Source organism: Salmo salar, unplaced genomic scaffold (assembly GCF_965601325.2).
Source record: "Salmo salar unplaced genomic scaffold, fSalSal1 ptg000691l, whole genome shotgun sequence".
NCBI classification, from domain to species: domain Eukaryota; kingdom Metazoa; phylum Chordata; class Actinopteri; order Salmoniformes; family Salmonidae; genus Salmo; species Salmo salar.
In genome coordinates this window covers 1,423,841-1,443,516 of record NW_027675466.1, presented here as the reverse complement: position 1 = coordinate 1,443,516, position 19,676 = coordinate 1,423,841, and the positions used below count along the sequence as shown (strand labels likewise).

The 19,676-nt window shown below is 38.3% G+C and overlaps 1 protein-coding gene across 1 annotated transcript; it reads right to left on the bottom strand.

Annotated features, from left to right (window-relative positions):
• Positions 1-7,510: 7,510 nt before the first annotated feature.
• On the bottom strand, positions 7,511-12,891 carry LOC145877184 (uncharacterized). Its single transcript, XM_082972476.1, has 2 exons — positions 12,323-12,891; positions 7,511-8,745 (listed from the first exon to the last, which is right to left on the bottom strand). Exons 1-2 carry the CDS (start codon positions 12,660-12,662, stop codon positions 7,859-7,861), a joined length of 1,227 nt encoding a protein of 408 aa, XP_082828602.1. The 5' UTR covers positions 12,663-12,891; the 3' UTR covers positions 7,511-7,858.
• Between the last annotated feature and the right edge of the window lie 6,785 nt (positions 12,892-19,676).

The following is a 19,676-nucleotide window of genomic DNA, read 5'->3' as shown; positions in this document are numbered from 1 at the left end:
GTGCCAGACGACTTTTGGTCTCCAATATAGGCCCCTTTCTGTGTTTAATAAAATTGCGGCACGAGGGCAATTTGATTGTAGAAACTCCTCCCTGCTAATGAGGAAACCGCTAGTTATGTATGTACTATATCTGGTAATGAGGAAACGACTAGTTATGGATGTAGTATATCTGGTAATGAGGAAACCACTAGTTATGGATGTAGTATATCTGGTAATGAGGAAACCACTAGTTATGGATGTAGTATATCTGGTAATGAGGAAACCACTAGTTATGGATGTAGTATATCTGGTAATGAGGAAACCACTAGTTATGGATGTAGTATATCTGGTAATGAGGAAACCACTAGTTATGGATGTAGTATATCTGGTAATGAGGAAACCACTAGTTATGGATGTAGTATATCTGGTAATGAGGAAACCACTAGTTATGGATGTAGTATATCTGCTAATAAGGAAACCACTAGTTATGGATGTAGTATATCTGGTAATGAGGAAACCACTAGTTATGGATGTAGTATATCTGGTAATGAGGAAACCACTAGTTATGGATGTAGTATATCTGGTAATGAGGAAACCACTAGTTATGGATGTAGTATATCTGGTAATGAGGAAACCACTAGTTATGGATGTAGTATATCTGGTAATGAGGAAACCACTAGTTATGGATGTAGTATATCTGGTAATGAGGAAACCACTAGTTATGGATGTAGTATATCTGGTAATGAGGAAACCACTAGTTATGGATGTAGTATATCTGGTAATGAGGAAACCACTAGTTATGGATGTAGAATATCTGGTAATGAGGAAACCACTAGTTATGGATGTAGTATATCTGGTAATGAGGAAACCACTAGTTATGGATGTAGTATATCTGGTAATGAGGAAACCACTAGTTATGGATGTAGTATATCTGGTAATGAGGAAACCACTAGTTATGGATGTAGTATATCTGGTAATGAGGAAACCACTAGTTATGGATGTAGTATATCTGCTAATAAGGAAACCACTAGTTATGGATGTAGTATATCTGGTAATGAGGAAACCACTAGTTATGGATGTAGTATATCTGGTAATGAGGAAACCACTAGTTATGGATGTAGTATATCTGCTAATGAGGAAACCACTAGTTATGGATGTAGTATATCTGGTAATGAGGAAACCACTAGTTATGGATGTAGTATATCTGGTAATGAGGAAACCACTAGTTATGGATGTAGTATATCTGGTAATGAGGAAACCACTAGTTATGGATGTAGTATATCTGGTAATGAGGAAACCACTAGTTATGGATGTAGTATATCTGGTAATGAGGAAACCACTAGTTATGGATGTAGTATATCTGGTAATGAGGAAACCACTAGTTATGGATGTAGTATATCTGGTAATGAGGAACCCACTAGTTATGGATGTAGTATATCTGGTAATGAGGAAACCGCTAGTTATGGATGTAGTATATCTGGTAATGAGGAAACCACTAGTTATGGATGTAGTATATCTGGTAAACCAAAAATGGTGAGCGAAGATTTAAGTTTTCCACAACGTTTTCTGAATATTACAGCTCAATGTCAGGACAAGATCAGGAGTGCTACTCAAGGAAACTCACATTAAGCTCTGTGTCTATTCACTAATTCACCACCGTGGGGGAAAACTCAGGGGAGTTCTCATAGGTTGACAGCAAATATAGCCTCCATTTCCAGGTTGCTTATGAATGCATTTCACACTACTTTGGATTATAACTGTAGGACCCATAACTTCACCTAACAATAACATAGACCTACTGTAGGACCCATAACTTCACCTAACAACAACATAGACCTACTGTAGGACCCATAACTTCACCTAACAATAACATAGACCTACTGTAGGACCCATTACTTCACCTAACAACAACATAGACCTACTGTAGGACCCATAACTTCTAACAACAACATAGACCTACTGTAGGACCCATAACTTCACACAACAATAACATAGACCTACTGTAGGACCCATAACTTCTAACAACAACATAGACCTACTTCACCTAACAACAACATAGACCTACTGTAGGACCCATAACTTCACGTAACAATAACATAGATAAAGTTATGGGTCCTACAGTAGGTCTAACAACAACATAGACGTAGGACTATAAATCATTCAATATTTCAGGTGAAACATGGAAACTAAAATGTCTTTGTCATGACATTTCATAACCTGATCACCAGATAGTTTTGTGAATAATCCCACTAGGCTACTCTGTGATGTGTTGTCATTCTAAATGTCCTGAATATAGGAAAATAGCTCTGTGTGTTGTACAGTAGCCTATCCATCAAGGAACAGTTCTCTACACATTATGAGCTAAGTATCTCTGTGTCCAGACAGACTAACGAGACCCTACAGTACATCGACCAGACAATAGCACATTATAAACATGAATTTGTTAGGGATGTTGGATCCAACGTGGAGAACGGCATAACTGTCTTTACCAGAGTAATGAATGAAGAAGCACTTTGGTTGTTGTTGCATGTCGTGATGTTTGTCATGTGACTGTCATTCAGAAAATGATTTCCTGGATCAGCTGATGATAGTTGAACATGTAACTGTAACTAAACAGCTACAGAATTATGTGTAATTATTGAAGAACGACGTTAATGACAGTATCTATTTGGGTGTTGTCAATAAAGTTAAGGTGACTCTCGGTTAGAACCATTGGATTTGCAAACTCTGAAATTATTTAGGATTTCTGTGCCCATGAAAACTGTTTCCCCAGCGTAACATAAGGAGACACTAAATGTTACGTAGGTAGAGAGCATTTCAGAGATCTGAATACAAAAAAACGTCCTAACAGGACAATAACCTAAACCACAAGGCCAAATCTACACTGGAGGAGCTTACCAAGATGACATTGAATGTTCCTGAGTGGCCTAGTTACAGTTTGGACTTAAATCGTCTTGAAAGTCTATGGCAAGACTTGAAAACGGCTTTCTAGCAATGATCAACAACCAACTTGACAGAACATGAAGGATTTTAAAAAGAATAATGAATATTCACATGAAGATCAGTCTCCTATTGGATGACATCACGACTTCCCATCAAGCCAACTCCTTGGAGACCTTACTATGACATCACTCACTCCTTCTAGTTTGCAGTTGTTAAAAAAGCACTATTTTGCTCAAAACATTTATTTGTTTCCCATTAGTGTGTTTATACTTTACTGTATTTATATCACTTTTCAACAGGAAAAGTGAACAATTCATACAGTACAAAAACATATGAGTATAGAATGCAACTGCAGAGTTTGTGTCCCTGTTTTATAAGATAGTACTCACTGTATTTACTGGTGTTAACCAGAACAATGTCCCTGTTTTATAAGATAGTACTCACAGTATTTACTGGTGTTAATCAGATCAATGTCCCTGTTTTATAAGATAGTACTCACTGTATTTACTGGTGTTAACCAGATCAATGTCCCTGTTTTATTAGATAGTACTCACTGTATTTACTGGTGTTAATCAGATCAATGTCCCTGTTTTATTAGATAGTACTCACTGTATTTACTGGTGTTAATCAGATCAATGTCCCTGTTTTATAAGATAGTACTCACTGTATTTACTGGTGTTAATCAGATCAATGTCCCTGTTTTATTAGATAGTACTCACTGTATTTACTGGTGTTAATCAGATCAATGTCCCTGTTTTATTAGATAGTACTCACTGTATTTACTGGTGTTAATCAGATCAATGTCCCTGTTTGATAAGATAGTACTCACTGTATTTACTGGTGTTAATCAGATCAATGTCCCTGTTTTATAAGATAGTACTCACTGTATTTACTGGTGTTAACCAGATCAATGTCCCTGTTTTATTAGATAGTACTCACTGTATTTACTGGTAATAATCAGATCAATGTCCCTGTTTTATTAGATAGTACTCACTGTATTTACTGGTGTTAACCAGAACAATGTCCCTGTTTTATTAGATAGTACTCACTGTATTTACTGGTGTTAATCAGTTCTCCAGTCTTCTCTTCTTCGTCCTCCTCTAATGTGACAGTAATCTCCCCCTCTTCATCCTTCATTCCAAAAACGTCTTCATCTTCTTTCACTTCATCCTCCACTCCAAAAACTGCATCTTCCTCCTCTTCTTTCACAGTAACATCCTCATCCTCTTTCACTCTGAACGCGTCTTCCTCTTCTTTAACTGAAACGTCTTTCTCTTCTTCTTTCACGGTAACAGCCTCACCCTCTACTTGTTTTTGTATTGAAACAGCCTCCTCTTCCACGAGAGTGTCTTTTTCCGTCCAGCAGACCTCTTCTTTAACAGGAGAGTAGCTTAGTGAACTCATGGTCGGGGATAATAGCTAGTTAGCATTAGCGACTAGACTAGTGCTAACTTAACCAGCCAGCTAGTTGACTTACAACGTAAATATTACATAAAATGGAGTACTATGTTTAAATCACAGTGGCAATTAAACCACGAAATTGTCTTAAGAACTTGAATGTTCAGACTTTGTCGGCTAGCGAGCTACCGAGGTGGCTGCAGTTGTTGAAGAGTTCCGTCCACTAGATTATACGTCACACTAGAAACATCGCCTGAAAGACACATATCGCCATCTGCTGTCTGGAGGGAGGAAACGCAGTTGAGGAGGGAAAACTATTTTTATTCTTCATTGAATTATAATATTATAAAGCAGTTTAGGGAAACGTTTTTTTCTCTCCATTAAATATGAATATTATATCAACACGTACAAAGAGCAACAAGTGTTGTTTGATTAGTTCAGATTTTTATGAGAATTTAAAACAAACTCTACATCTACTCCACATCTGTATTTCTGATTCAGTCAAATAACTAGATATCAAAATAAGCACCTAGTTATTGATACCCTTGATAAAGACGAGCAAAAATTACTGTATAAAATAAATAAATAAACTTTACCCACTACCAGGATATTTTAGCCCAAAACCTGGTTACCTCTCTGCTAGGAGGCTGAAACTTGGCCATAAGTGGATCTTCCAGCAAGACACATCAACATCCATGAAGAAATGGTTAATTGGGCACAAAATCAACATTTTCAATGGCCATCTCAGTCTTCGGACTTGAACTCCATTGAAAACCTGTGGTTTGAATTGAACAGGGCAGTCCACAAGACAGACTAAATAAATCAAAGACCTGGAGAGATTCTGTTTGGAGGAATGGTCTAAGATCCCACCCAATGTGTTCTCTAATCTCATTAAACATTTCAGTGTCATTATCCTCCCAAGGGGAGGGTGCTGGAGTATTGAAAACATGGGTGGCAATAATTCAGACCCCAACCTTTTGAGAATTACATTTTAAACTAAATCTCTTTCTCTGAGCAATTGTATTAGTATAAAATAATATAATTTCCTTTTTTTGTGTTGGTGTAACAATACATCATGTAGATGTATATAATGAACAGACTAGGTCTATACTGCTCCTACATGGTGTAACAATACATCATGTAGATGTATATAATGAACAGACTAGGTCTATACTGCTCCTACATGGTGTAACAATACATCATGTAGAAGTATATAATGAACAGACTAGGTTCTATCCTATTCTACTGTATCTGTCTATGTATTACTCATCACATATGTATATACTGTATTCTATCCTATTCTACTGTATCTCTCTATGCATTACTCATCTCATATGTATATACTGTATTCTATCCTATTCTACTGTATCTGTCTATGTATTACTCATCTCATATGTATATACTGTATTCTATCCTATTCTACTGTATCTCTCTATGCATTACTCATCTCATATGTATATACTGTATTCTATCCTATTCTACTGTATCTGTCTATGTATTACTCATCTCATATGTATATACTGTATTCTATCCTATTCTACTGTATCTTAGTCTATGTATTACTCATCTCATATGTATATACTGTATTCTATCCTATTCTACTGTATCTGTCTATGTATTACTCATCTCATATGTATATACTGTATTCTATACTATTCTACTGTATTTTAGTCTATGCCACTCTGACATTGCTCATCCAAATATTTATATATTCTTAATTCCATTCCTTTACTTTAGATGTGTGTATTTGTTGTGAAGTTGTTACATATTATTGCACTGTTGTCCTTGAGTGGTCCAGCCAGAGCCCGGACTTGAACCCGATCAAACATCTCTGGAGAGACCTGAAAATAGTTGTGCAGCGATGCTCCCCATCCAACCTGACAGAGCTTGAGAGGATCTGCAGAGAAGAATGGAAGAAACTACCCAAATACAGATGTGCCAAGCTTCTAGTGTCATACCCAAGAAGACTCAAGGCTGTAATCGCTGCCAAAGGTGTTTCAACAAAGTACTGAGTTAAGGGTCTGAACACTTATGTAAATGTAGGATTGGGCCGTTGTCATCAAACGGCCCAAGGGTAGATTTATAGGACTATTGTTTTTATGATTCATACATACTTTCCTAACCCTAAAATGTACCTAAATAATCTATAAGATCAGAGTATTTTTAAATCTACCAGTTGGTGTTGAAACAGAGACGAATGATGACTTTCTTGAATTGATCCCTAGTTTCTGACTCCGTGTATTCTATTGAGTCCATCAACAAAATTAGAATGAAAAGGTATTTAAAGGCACAACATTCTAATTAAAGGTATTACCGTATTTAAAAGAATGGCTTAAGATGAAATGGACTCTAAACCCTATTGAATGAAAACTCCATGACAAAATCTGTTGGCCAACAACTGTGAGGGTTTTCAGCCAGGTATCAACACATGCAGAGTGTGAGTAAGCAAGACATACATTCCTAAATGGGGATCGGCCCCAGTCTCCTGGTAAAACACCAGAACCCTCCCCCTACAGCATTTATGTTCATTTTGAGAAAGTAGCACTACAGTCTCCAGGTAAAAAACTACTTTTGGGTAAAAATAGACGCGACACCTGTCTATGAATTTGAGAGGTTACATTGATGCTCCAGATACTCAACTAGTCTAAAGCAGACCAGTTTTATTGCTTCTTTAATCATAACAACAGTTTTCAGCTGTGCTAACATAATTGCAAAAGGGTTTTCTAATGATCAATTAGCCTTTTAAAATGATAAACTTGGATTAACTAACACAACGTGCCATAGGAACACAGGAGTGATGGTTGCTGATAATGGGCCTCTGTACGCCTATGTAGATATTCCATTAATAATCATCTGTTTCCAGCTACAATAGTCATTTACAACATTAACAATGTCTACACTGTATTTCAGATCAATTTGATGTTATTTTAATGGACAAAAAATTGCTTTCTTTTAAAAACAAGGTTATTTCTAAGTGACCCCAAACTGTTGAACGGTAGTGTACATCTACATCCTCCCATGTTGCTGAACCACTGATCAATAACTCCCTATTACAGGAAAAAACACTATTTCCATTGGTTGTTAGTACTGTACTGACCTCTCGTCCTCTGTCTCTCTCGTACTCTGCCTTGTGTATTTATCTTCAAAATATTCTTATAGTCCCAACATAGAACCAAATAGACTTCCCAAAAACAATATGGCATTTACTTTATTTCACATTTATTTAATCAGATATGTCAATTGAGAACCAATACGCATTTACAATGACAATCTGAATGAAGAAATACTAATATCAATCTATTTAATAATTAACATGTTTGAAATATCCCAATGATATAGTGAACAACATTTAGGGGTTTACACTTGCATTCAATCAATCTTAAGTTCATAATCAAAACATTTTTTTTTACTCTTTTAATCCGATTTTTTCGACATGATCATGTCTTGAGCTGGAAAAAACATGTAGACCTATTTTTCAGTATGATTTCATTCATACAATATTATTTAATGTAGAATGAACAAAAACACAATTTCTCAATCAAAAACATAAGTCAGAACACAGCCTCTCTATTCTCTCGTGTGATTTCAGGTCCTCTGACTGGGAAAATGTATTTTCACAATGAGAGCAGTGGTATGTCTTCTCCTCCTGTGTATTAGTATGTTGGAAAGGCTTTTCTCCTGTGTGTGTTCTCTCATGCTTTTTCAAGCTCCCTAACCGGGTAAAACTCTTTTCACATCGGGAACATTTGTAAGGCTTTTCTCCTGAGTGTATTCTCTCATGCGCTTTCAGGCTCCCTCGATGGGTAAAACTCTTTTCACAATTGGAACAGTGGTAAGGCTTTTCTCCTGTGTGTATTCTCTCATGCTCCTTCAGGCTCGCATACCACCTAAAATTCCTTCCACAGTGGGAACAGTGATAAGGCTTCTCTCCATTGTGTCCCCTCTCATGTGGTTTCAGGCTCCCTAACTGAGTAAAACTCTTTACACAGTGGGAACAGTGGTACGGCTTCTCTCCAGAGTGTCTTCTCATATGTATTTTCAGGTTCCCTAACCCAGTAAATATCTTTCCACACTGAGAGCAGTGGTAGGTCTTCCTATCTTCTGTGTGTATTTCTTCATGTTGTTTCAGGTACCGTAACTGGGTAAACCTCTTTCCACACTGGGAACATTGGAAACTCTTTTCTCTTGTGTGTGTCCTCTCATGCTCTTTTAGGTTCCCTAACTTGGTAAAACTCTTTCCACAGTGGGAGCATTCGTAAGGGTTTTCTCCTGTATGCGTTCTCTCATGTACTTTCAGGTTCCTTAACCACTTAAAACGCTTTCCACACTGGGAACAGTGGTGTTGTCTCGCTGGTTTGGGCGTCTCTGGGTCTGGTTCCCCTAAAGGAGTCTCCCTGCTGTCAGAGTGAGAGTCTGGTCCCTCTCCTACCAAAGACAAACAGAGTTTTTAGTTAAATATTAAACAGAGAACTGAATTAAACCTCCATAAAATAAAACTGTCTTCCTGTGAGGCTAGATTCCTCAAAAACCTGAAGTCAGTTTTCAGAACATTACATAATTTAATAAAAACTTGGTGGCCGCCCTAATAATAATAATAATGTAGAACATAAAATCTAATCTTTCTCACATGTTTATAGGCTGAGCAGAGCTCTACAATAGGGAAAGGGGGATACCTAGTCAACTGAATGGATTCAACTGAAATGTGTGTCCCGTATTTAACCCAACCCCTCTGAATCAGAGAGGTGTGCGGGGCTGCCTTAATAGACATCCACGTCATCGGCAGCCAGGGAACAGTGGGTTAACTTCCTTGCTCAGGGGCAGAATGACAGCGTTTTTACCTTGTCAGCTCGGGGATTTGATCCAGCAACCTTTCGGTTACTGGCTCCTACCTGCCAGGCTACATAATGTCGTATTTTAGGCTGAGCAGAGCTCTATAATAATAGATAATGTCATGTTTATAGGCTGAGCAGAGCTGTATAATAATAGATCATGTTTATAGGCTGAGCAGAGCTGTATAATAATAGATAATGTCATGTCTATAGGCTGAGCAGAGCTCTATAATAATAGATAATGTCATGTTTATAGGCTGAACAGAGCTCTATAATAATAAATAATGTAATGTTTACAGGCTGAGCACAGCTCTATAATAATAGATAATGTCATGTTTACAGGCTGAGCAGAGCTCTATAATAATAGATAATGTCATGTTTATAGGCTGAGCAGAGCTCTATAATAATAGATCATGTTTATAGGCTGAGCAGAGCTCTATAATAATAGATCATGTTTATAGGCTGAGCACAGCGCTATAATAATAGATAATGTCATGTTTATAGGCTGAACAGAGCTCTATAATAATAGATAATGTTTATAGGCTGATCAGAGCTCTATAATAATAGATAATGTCATGTTTATAGGCTGAACAGAGCTCTATAATAATAGATAATGTCATGTTTATAGGCTGAGCAGAGCTCTATAATAATAGATAATGTCATGTTTATAGGCTGAACAGAGCTCTATAATAATAGATAATGTCATGTTTATAGGCTGATCAGAGCTCTATAATAATAGATAATGTCATGTCTTCAGGCTGATCAGAGCTCTATAATAATAGATAATGTCATGTTTATAGGCTGAGCAGAGCTCTATAATAATAGATAATGTCATGTTTACAGGCTGATCAGAGCTCTATAATAATAGATAATGTCATGTTTACAGGCTGATCAGAGCTCTATAATAATAGATAATGTCATGTTTCCAGGCTGATCAGAGCTCTATAATAATAGATAATGTCATGTTTACAGGCTGATCAGAGCTCTATAATAATAGATAATGTCATGTTTACAGGCTGAGCAGAGCTCTATAATAATAGATAATGTCATGTTTATAGGCTGAACAGAGCTCTATAATAATAGATAATGTCATGTTTATAGGCTGAACAGAGCTCTATAATAATAGATCATGTCATGTTTATAGGCTGAACAGAGCTCTATAATAATAGATAATGTCATGTTTATAGGCTGATTAGAGCTCTATAATAATAGATCATGTTTATAGGCTGAGCAGAACTCTATAATAATAGATAATGTCATGTGTATAGGCTGATCAGAGCTCTATAATAATAGATAATGTCATGTTTATAGGCTGAACAGAGCTCTATAATAATAGATAATGTCATGTTTATAGGCTGATCAGAGCTCTATAATAATAGATAATGTCATGTTATAGGCTGATCAGAGCTCTATAATAATAGATAATGTCATGTTATAGGCTGATCAGAGCTCTATAATAATAGATAATGTTATAGGCTGATCAGAGCTCTATAATAATAGATCATGTCATGTTTATAGGCTGATCAGAGCTCTATAATAATAGATAATGTCATGTTTATAGGCTGATCAGAGCTCTATAATAATAGATAATGTCATGTTATAGGCTGATCAGAGCTCTATAATAATAGATAATGTCATGTTTATAGGCTGATCAGAGCTCTATAATAATAGATAATGTCATGTTATAGGCTGAACAGAGCTCTATAATAATAGATAATGTTATAGGCTGATCAGAGCTCTATAATAATAGATAATGTCATGTTTATAGGCTGATCAGAGCTCTATAATAATAGATAATGTCATGTTATAGGCTGATCAGAGCTCTATAATAATAGATAATGTCATGTTTATAGGCTGATCAGAGCTCTATAATAATAGATAATGTCATGTTATAGGCTGAACAGAGCTCTATAATAATAGATAATGTTATAGGCTGATCAGAGCTCTATAATAATAGATAATGTTATAGGCTGATCAGAGCTCTATAATAATAGATAATGTCATGTTATAGGCTGAACAGAGCTCTATAATAATAGATAATGTCATGTTATAGGCTGAACAGAGCTCTATAATAATAGATAATGTTATAGGCTGATCAGAGCTCTATAATAATAGATAATGTTATAGGCTGATCAGAGCTCTATAATAATAGATAATGTCATGTTATAGGCTGATCAGAGCTCTATAATAATAGATAATGTCATGTTATAGGCTGATCAGAGCTCTATAATAATAGATAATGTCATGTTATAGGCTGATCAGAGCTCTATAATAATAGATAATGTCATGTTATAGGCTGATCAGAGCTCTATAATAATAGATAATGTCATGTTATAGGCTGTATTTGATCCAATGTAAATAACATTTTGTTGGTGTCCCACTTCATCTCTAAAGTAATAATTACCATACTTTCTAAATGATAATTCTTTAGTTCAGCCTTTCCTTGAAATGGCTATTTTATTTTATGTTTTTTTGTAGACTTACAAACGTTTGCTAATATGTTCAGTCTCCCCAAAACGCTTGTCCTTTTGCTAATATGTTCAGTCTCCCCATAACACATGTCCATTTCATGTCAATAATGCATCTTATTTTATGTATTTCTCCAACATTATTTAGAAATCTGCTTTTTGTTGGTATACACACTCCACACAAGGCCTACAATAGACACACATCAAAAGTTTCATTTATAACTTGTTTGCCATTCTGTGAGACAATTAAGTTGTGATTTTGTGGTGGGAGGGACTCTGATGGTATACACATGTTACAGTTAAGCAATAAGACCAGAGGAAGTGTGGTATATGGCCAATATAGCACGGTTAAAGACTGTCCTTATGCACGACGCAACACAGAGTGCCTGGATACAGCCCTTAGCCGTGGTATATTGGCCATCTATCACTGAGGTGTCTTATTGCTATTATAAACTGGTTACCAACGTAATCAGAACAGTAAAAATACATGTTGTCATACCCATGGTATACGGCCTGATATACCACGGCTGTCAGCCAATCAGCATTCAGGGATTTAAAATGTAGCTTCAACATTATATTATAACATAAATTCCTATAGTACAGAACAACATTTTCAAGTATAGAATTTCAGTAGCATGCTGCTTTAAAACAACACATTCGTTCAAAACCTTTGCAGTTAGAGCCCGTTTTTAAGACAGTACTTACTGGTGGTAATCAGATCTCCTGACTCCTCTGTCAATATGACAGTTCTCTCTCCCTGTTTCCCCTCCTTCACTTCAAAAACTACATCCTCCTCTTTCACCTCTTCCTCTTCTTTTACTGTAACATCCTCCTCCTCTTTCACTCTGAACGCATCTTCTTCTTTCACTGAAACGTCTTTCTCTTCTTCTTTCACGGTAACAGCCTCACCCTCTACTTCTTGTTTTACTGTGACATCCTCCTCTTCCTTCTCCTCTTTCACGACAATGTTCAGCCCCAGAGCTTCTTTCTCCGTCCAGCAGACCTCCTCTTCTTTAACAGGAGGGGAGTAGTTTAGGGAGCTCATGTTCGGGGATGTTAGCTAGCTAGCTAGTTAGCATGAGCGACTAGTTTAGTGCTAGGCTAATTTATCAAGCCAGCTAGTTGACTAACAATGTACCTATAACATTTAAATGGGGGAAATTAACTAGATGTCAGAAGTATATTTAAAAAACAGAGGCAAATATGCACAGAAACAGTCTAAATGTTTCGGCTGTTGGCTACCGAGGTGGCTGACTAGATGTTGTTGAAGAAGTGTTCCGTACACTAGATTATACGTCACGCTGCAGCATCGCCTGAAAGACGCACATCGCCGTCTGCTGACTGGAGGGAAACGCAGTTGTTGTTGCACACAAATGTATTTTTCATTCCTTTCATTAAATAATAATATTATATTGAGACGTTCAAAAAGAGCAGTGCATATTTTGAGTGAGAATTTAAAACATACTGTCCTTCACATCTGTATTTAAGGCAGTTTCATATTCATTCATTTAAAGAAACCCACTGGTCACACTGGTTGAATTATCTGTCAAAATAGGAACTCTGCAGCCTAGTTGAACAGTGATCTATGTTCTATTAACGCTGCTGGGAGCAAACTGGAGAGTAGCTAGAGGAAAACAAACCTAACTGCATGTCCAGGCCCTGGTATATCACCAGACTGTACAAACCTAACGGCATCCTCAGTCCCTGGTATATCATCAGACTGTACAAACCTAACTACATCCCCAGTCCCTGGTATATCACCAGACTGTACAAACCTAACTGCATCCCCAGTCCCTGGTATATCACCAGACTGCATACAAACCTAACTACATCCCCAGTCCCTGGTATATCATCAGACTGTACAAACCTAACTACATCCCCAGTCCCTGGTATATCATCAGACTGTACAAACCTAACTACATCCCCAGTCCCTGGTATATCACCAGACTGTACAAACCTAACTGCATCCCCAGTCCCTGGTATATCACCAGACTGTACAAACCTAACTGCATCCCAGTCCCTGGTATATCACCAGACTGTACAAACCTAAGTGCATCCCCAGTCCCTGGTATATCACCAGACTGTACAAACCTAACTACATCCCCAGTCCCTGGTATATCACCAGACTGCATACAAACCTAACTGCATCCCCAGTCCCTGGTATATCACCAGACTGTACAAACCTAACTGCATCCCCAGTCCCTGGTATATCACCAGACTGCATACAAACCTAACTGCATCCCCAGTCCCTGGTATATCATCAGACTGCATACAAACCTAACTGCATCCCCAGTCCCTGGTATATCATCAGACTGCATACAAACCTAACTGCATCCCCAGTCCCTGGTATATCATCAGACTGCATACAAACCTAACTGCATCCCCAGTCCCTGGTATATCACCAGACTGTACAAACCTAACTGCATCCCCAGTCCCTGGTATATCATCAGACTGTACAAACCTAACTACATCCCCAGTCCCTGGTATATCATCAGACTGCATACAAACCTAACTGCATCCCCAGTCCCTGGTATATCACCAGACTGTACAAACCTAACTGCATCCCCAGTCCCTGGTATATCATCAGACTGTACAAACCTAACTGCATCCCCAGTCCCTGGTATATCATCAGACTGCATACAAACCTAACTACATCCCCAGTCCCTGGTATATCACCAGACTGCATACAAACCTAACTGCATCCCCAGTCCCTGGTATATCACCAGACTGTACAAACCTAACTACATCCCCAGTCCCTGGTATATCATCAGACTGCATACAAACCTAACTGCATCCCCAGTCCCTGGTATATCATCAGACTGCATACAAACCTAACTGCATCCCCAGTCCCTGGTATATCATCAGACTGTATACAAACCTAACTGCATCCCCAGTCCCTGGTATATCACCAGACTGTACAAACCTAACTGCATCCCCAGTCCCTGGTATATCACCAGACTATACAAACCTAACTACATCCCCAGTCCCTGGTATATCACCAGACTGTACAAACCTAACTGCATCCCCAGTCCCTGGTATATCATCAGACTGTACAAACCTAACTACATCCCCAGTCCCTGGTATATCACCAGACTGTACAAACCTAACTGCATCCCCAGTCCCTGGTATATCATCAGACTGTACAAACCTAACTGCATCCCCAGTCCCTGGTATATCACCAGACTATACAAACCTAACTGCATCCCCAGTCCCTGGTATATCACCAGACTGCATACAAACCTAACTACATCCCCAGTCCCTGGTATATCATCAGACTGTACAAACCTAACTGCATCCCCAGTCCCTGGTATATCACCAGACTGCATACAAACCTAACTACATCCCCAGTCCCTGGTATATCACCAGACTGTACAAACCTAACTGCATCCCCAGTCCCTGGTATATCATCAGACTGTATACAAACCTAACTGCATCCCCAGTCCCTGGTATATCACCAGACTGTATACAAACCTAACTACATCCCCAGTCCCTGGTATATCACCAGACTGTACAAACCTAACTGCATCCCCAGTCCCTGGTATATCATCAGACTGTATACAAACCTAACTGCATCCCCAGTCCCTGGTATATCACCAGACTGTATACAAACCTAACTGCATCCCCAGTCCCTGGTATATCATCAGACTGTATACAAACCTAACTGCATCCCCAGTCCCTGGTATATCATCAGACTGCATACAAACCTAACTACATCCCCAGTCCCTGGTATATCATCAGACTGTATACAAACCTAACTGCATCCCCAGTCCCTGGTATATCACCAGACTGTATACAAACCTAACTGCATCCCCAGTCCCTGGTATATCATCAGACTGCATACAAACCTAACTGCATCCCCAGTCCCTGGTATATCATCAGACTGCATACAAACCTAACTGCATCCCCAGTCCCTGGTATATCACCAGACTGTATACAAACCTAACTACATCCCCAGTCCCTGGTATATCACCAGACTGTACAAACCTAACTGCATCCCCAGTCCCTGGTATATCACCAGACTGCATACAAACCTAACTGCATCCCCAGTCCCTGGTATATCATCAGACTGTACAAACCTAACTACATCCCCAGGCCATGGTATATCACCAGACTGTACAAACCTAACTACATCCCCAGTCCCTGGTATATCACCAGACTGCATACAAACCTAACTGCATCCCCAGTCCCTGGTATATCACCAGACTGCTGTGACCCTCCCACTCTGTCTGCTGAATTCTTTCTCTTTGCTCTTCCTTAATAGGATGTCGGTGGGCGGAGCCGGGAGGGTCGTCAGTGAAATGGGACACACCTGGGCTGGGGGGGGCGCTGGAAGATGGCGGCGAGTGTAGACGAGATTTCAGCTTGCTCCGAGTAACCTTAACTTTTATCCCCCTCAAACTTAAATGTAACGGAACTTGGCTTATAGTAAACACAATAGAGAACAACACTTAGTTGACCGATAATTTGATTCATAACTTTGAGAAATGGAAGGAAAAAATGTGCGAAAGAGCAAAGGGAGGAGAAGGCAGTTGCTAGCTGAGCACTCATATGTTGGAGAAAAACCGCCACCTGACTCATCAGGAGAAGAAATGGAGGATTCTGGACATTCGGTTGATTCTGAAAATGCAGTCAATAGTCCTGCACCCAAAAAGACACAGAAAGAATTATCTTTGCGCGAATTACAGGTCAACATAATCGATGCTGTCTCTGCAAAGATAAACGAAAGAGCCGATGGTCTGGAGAAAATGATACGCGAAAACACATCAAAAATAGTTGACCTCGAGACCTCTGCATTCTGACTGTACACCAGAGAAGACACACAGGAGAGAAACCTTATATATGTGGTCAATGTGGGAAGAGTTTTACTACATCTGATAATCTGACAGTACACCAGAGAATACACACAGTAGAGAAACCTTATAGCTGTGGTAAATGTTGGAAGAGTTTTGGTCAATCTGGACATCTGACAGTGCACCAGAGAACAAACACAGGAGAGAAACCTTATAGCTGTGGTAAATGTGGAAAGAGTTTTGGTCAATCTGGAGATCTGACTCAACACAAGAGAACACACACAGGAGAGAAATCTTTTGGCTGTGGTCAATGTGACCAGAGATACTCTGATAAAAGATCTCTGATTAAACATCAGAAAATACATGGAGTTGTTTCGTGATATCAATGAAATGATGTCACAATGTAGAATGTTTTTAACATTGTAGAAGGAGTATTTTAATGATGTCACAATGTAGAACCCTAAACGTTTGTCCCCTGTTCTATTGATTTCAACATGATATGGATATTAGTCTCAGGGGGAAAATCCAGGCTCTGAATTGGAAGAGTTACTATTTATGTGATTTAACAAAAAGTGACTAACACAAAAAGAGCTCTGTTACACTTACCACGTTGGTGACCCACTTGAATCAAAATGCAACACTTCAAAATGTAGCTAGCTGTTTTCTACAAGTTGTCCTCTAACCGGGGATGTACACATTATTCCCAGATTCCGTGTGGTTTTTGAGCTGTTAGTTTTAACAGGACGTGCAACTTCATCTCCCTCCTCTCGCACAATTGATTTTAGCGATGAGTTATGACAAATAAGTGTTGTGTTCCTTTGTTTAGCGACCCCTAAATTTAAATGTATCACTCCAAAATGTAGCTGACTGTCTTCTGCAGGTTGTCCTCTAACCAGTGAGGTAAAATATATCTCCCATTTCCATATGTTTATTTTTTAGTTGTGTTAGTTTCAACATCATGTACAACCTGATTTCCCCCCTAATCGATATCAGTGATTTATAGCTACTTGTCAAAACAACAGCGTTTTTGGTGCTTGTGCATTTTATAAGGTGCTTGTTTTAAAAAATACAAGTAATATGATTATTGTGGCAGATGTTTGTGTATGTAGCACATTTTATGTTTTCAATTTATCACAAACTGTTTCCGCATATTGGTTAATGATTTGGACACGTTTAAACTGTGTTTTGACATTGGGGATATCCCACCTAGCAACATGTCATTGAAAATAAGACAATCAAATATTTCATATTTACATGTAACATTTAGTACTGATAATTATTTATGCAACCAACTGACAATTTTGGGGTTTTTGGTACAATTATATTGACATTGTTGCCCTGCTTTTAGAATATCAGGGTTCATTCTCAGATGTGCCAACCCAAATGTACTAGAGCATGACATTGGGGACTGGGCCCCGATCCAACAACATGCCTATCTAGTGAACCCTGAAAAGAGAGAGAAGCTCTGCAGTGAGGTGGAAAGTTACTATGGATATTGCAGGAGTTTCCTCTTGAAATCAGACATGTCTGTGATAAGGACGACTTGGTTTCTGATTGTCTCAAGGGTGGGCAGTCAAAAAGATTTGTGTTTTCCTCTTTTGGACGACTTGGTTCCTGATTGGGGTGATGAGAGTTCTAGAAGCTAGTGAGTTTTCAAAAAATAAGGTTGTAGAAAAATATATATTTAGAAATATGTTTATAGGGGGGGGGGGGTCATAAACCTCTATATTTAACACAGTCTATTCAGGTCCTTCAGTAGATTCAGAGAGGGGAAGAGAGAAAGGTATTTATGGGGGGGGGTCATAAACCTTACCCACAGGCCAACGTCATGACAGTGTTGTGTGTGGGTATTATCAAACCCTAAAGTAAAAACAAACAAAATATGTCCAGGCCTTTTCCATTTAGGTAGTTTACAGCCTCAATCTCACTCACCCAAGATTATAGTCCCAGGAAACATTCCAAAGAGAGACAATGAAATCCCCATTTTCCCAAAGACAAACACAAAACACTTCGTTAGCATTCATTATACAACTGATTCAGAAACCCAAAAGTTAACTACAAACAAAACCTAATGATAATTCCACTGTACTCCCTCATCATTAATTATTAGTTTTAATCTGCATCAATTGTATATGCATGCTTAATTGACCCTTAGACACAATTATCCTGGTATCATTACTAGACCAATGTCCAACAAATATGTGATAGCTTTTTCACCTTTGGATTGTTCAGCAATATTTAATCCCAGGCATTTAATAAAATGTAGTTTGAGACGTGTTCTCTCATGTCGCCTTTAACATACATACTTCAGTTGACTTTCATCCGTCCTGGAGGAAAGAATCCTACTCAAACACATCAGATAATACAATGTTTAATTAAGTGAAAACAACACCAAAAATAAACAGTAAACAATAAACAAACCCATAACCTCTTTCCAGCAATCAAATCATTTCAACCTGTTGCATAAATTTAGTACAACAATCCTTGTTTAACAAATCTAAAACCTTTCAAAAAATGTGTGCTGTCTCATCAGCGTAAGAATCAAAACAAACTTTTTTCCATTCATAATATACAATGTTTTAATTCCCCAAAGGTCAATACTGTTCAGCTCATACATGAATGATCTTCCTTCTGTCTGTACAGGGTCTGAAGTTCCAATGTATGCAGATGATACAGTGATAAATGCATGCAATTAACAAACAACCTACACAAAAAACTCACTACTGTAATGGTTCAGATGACAAAGTTGCTAAGAGACTCATGTTTGCATCTCAATAAAATTAAAAAACACCAAACACAGTCTGCATGTTCCTTACAAGGAAAACAACTGATGCCCCTGAGACAGAAGTCTATTGTATCAGGGGAAAAGTTTCACGTGATATCTGATTTTAAGTTCCACGGCATCATACTTGATTCCAACCTCTCTTTTAAAAGCAAATGAAAAAAAATTCTTCAAATAACCATATGCAACCTAGCTAATTTCCAAAACATATGAAATTGTTTTACTACAGAAGTAACAAAACTATGCTTCAAGGTCTCAGAGCGAGTAACGGTATTAGCGCGCACCACCGCTAACTAACTAGCCATTTCACATCGGTTACACTCACCCCCTCACAAAGCTCGTCCTCGCGCTATCTTACGTCTTACAGGAACGCGCATACCGGCCAAGCACACGCACAACTGTGATGAATTTGCCCTGTCCCTGTAAAATAAAACTAACTCAACCTGCAATCCACTGTACTGTCCTGACATTTTTCCACGTAATGGAA

Coding starts and splice junctions, on each gene's coding strand:
- LOC145877184 (XM_082972476.1), bottom strand. CDS start 12,662: ATGAGCTCCCTAAACTACTCCCCTCCTGTTAAAGAAGAGGAGGTCTGC. Junction 8,746..12,322: donor AGGAGATCTGATTACCACCA/GTAAGTACTGTC, acceptor TGTCTTTGGTAG/GAGAGGGACCAGACTCTCAC.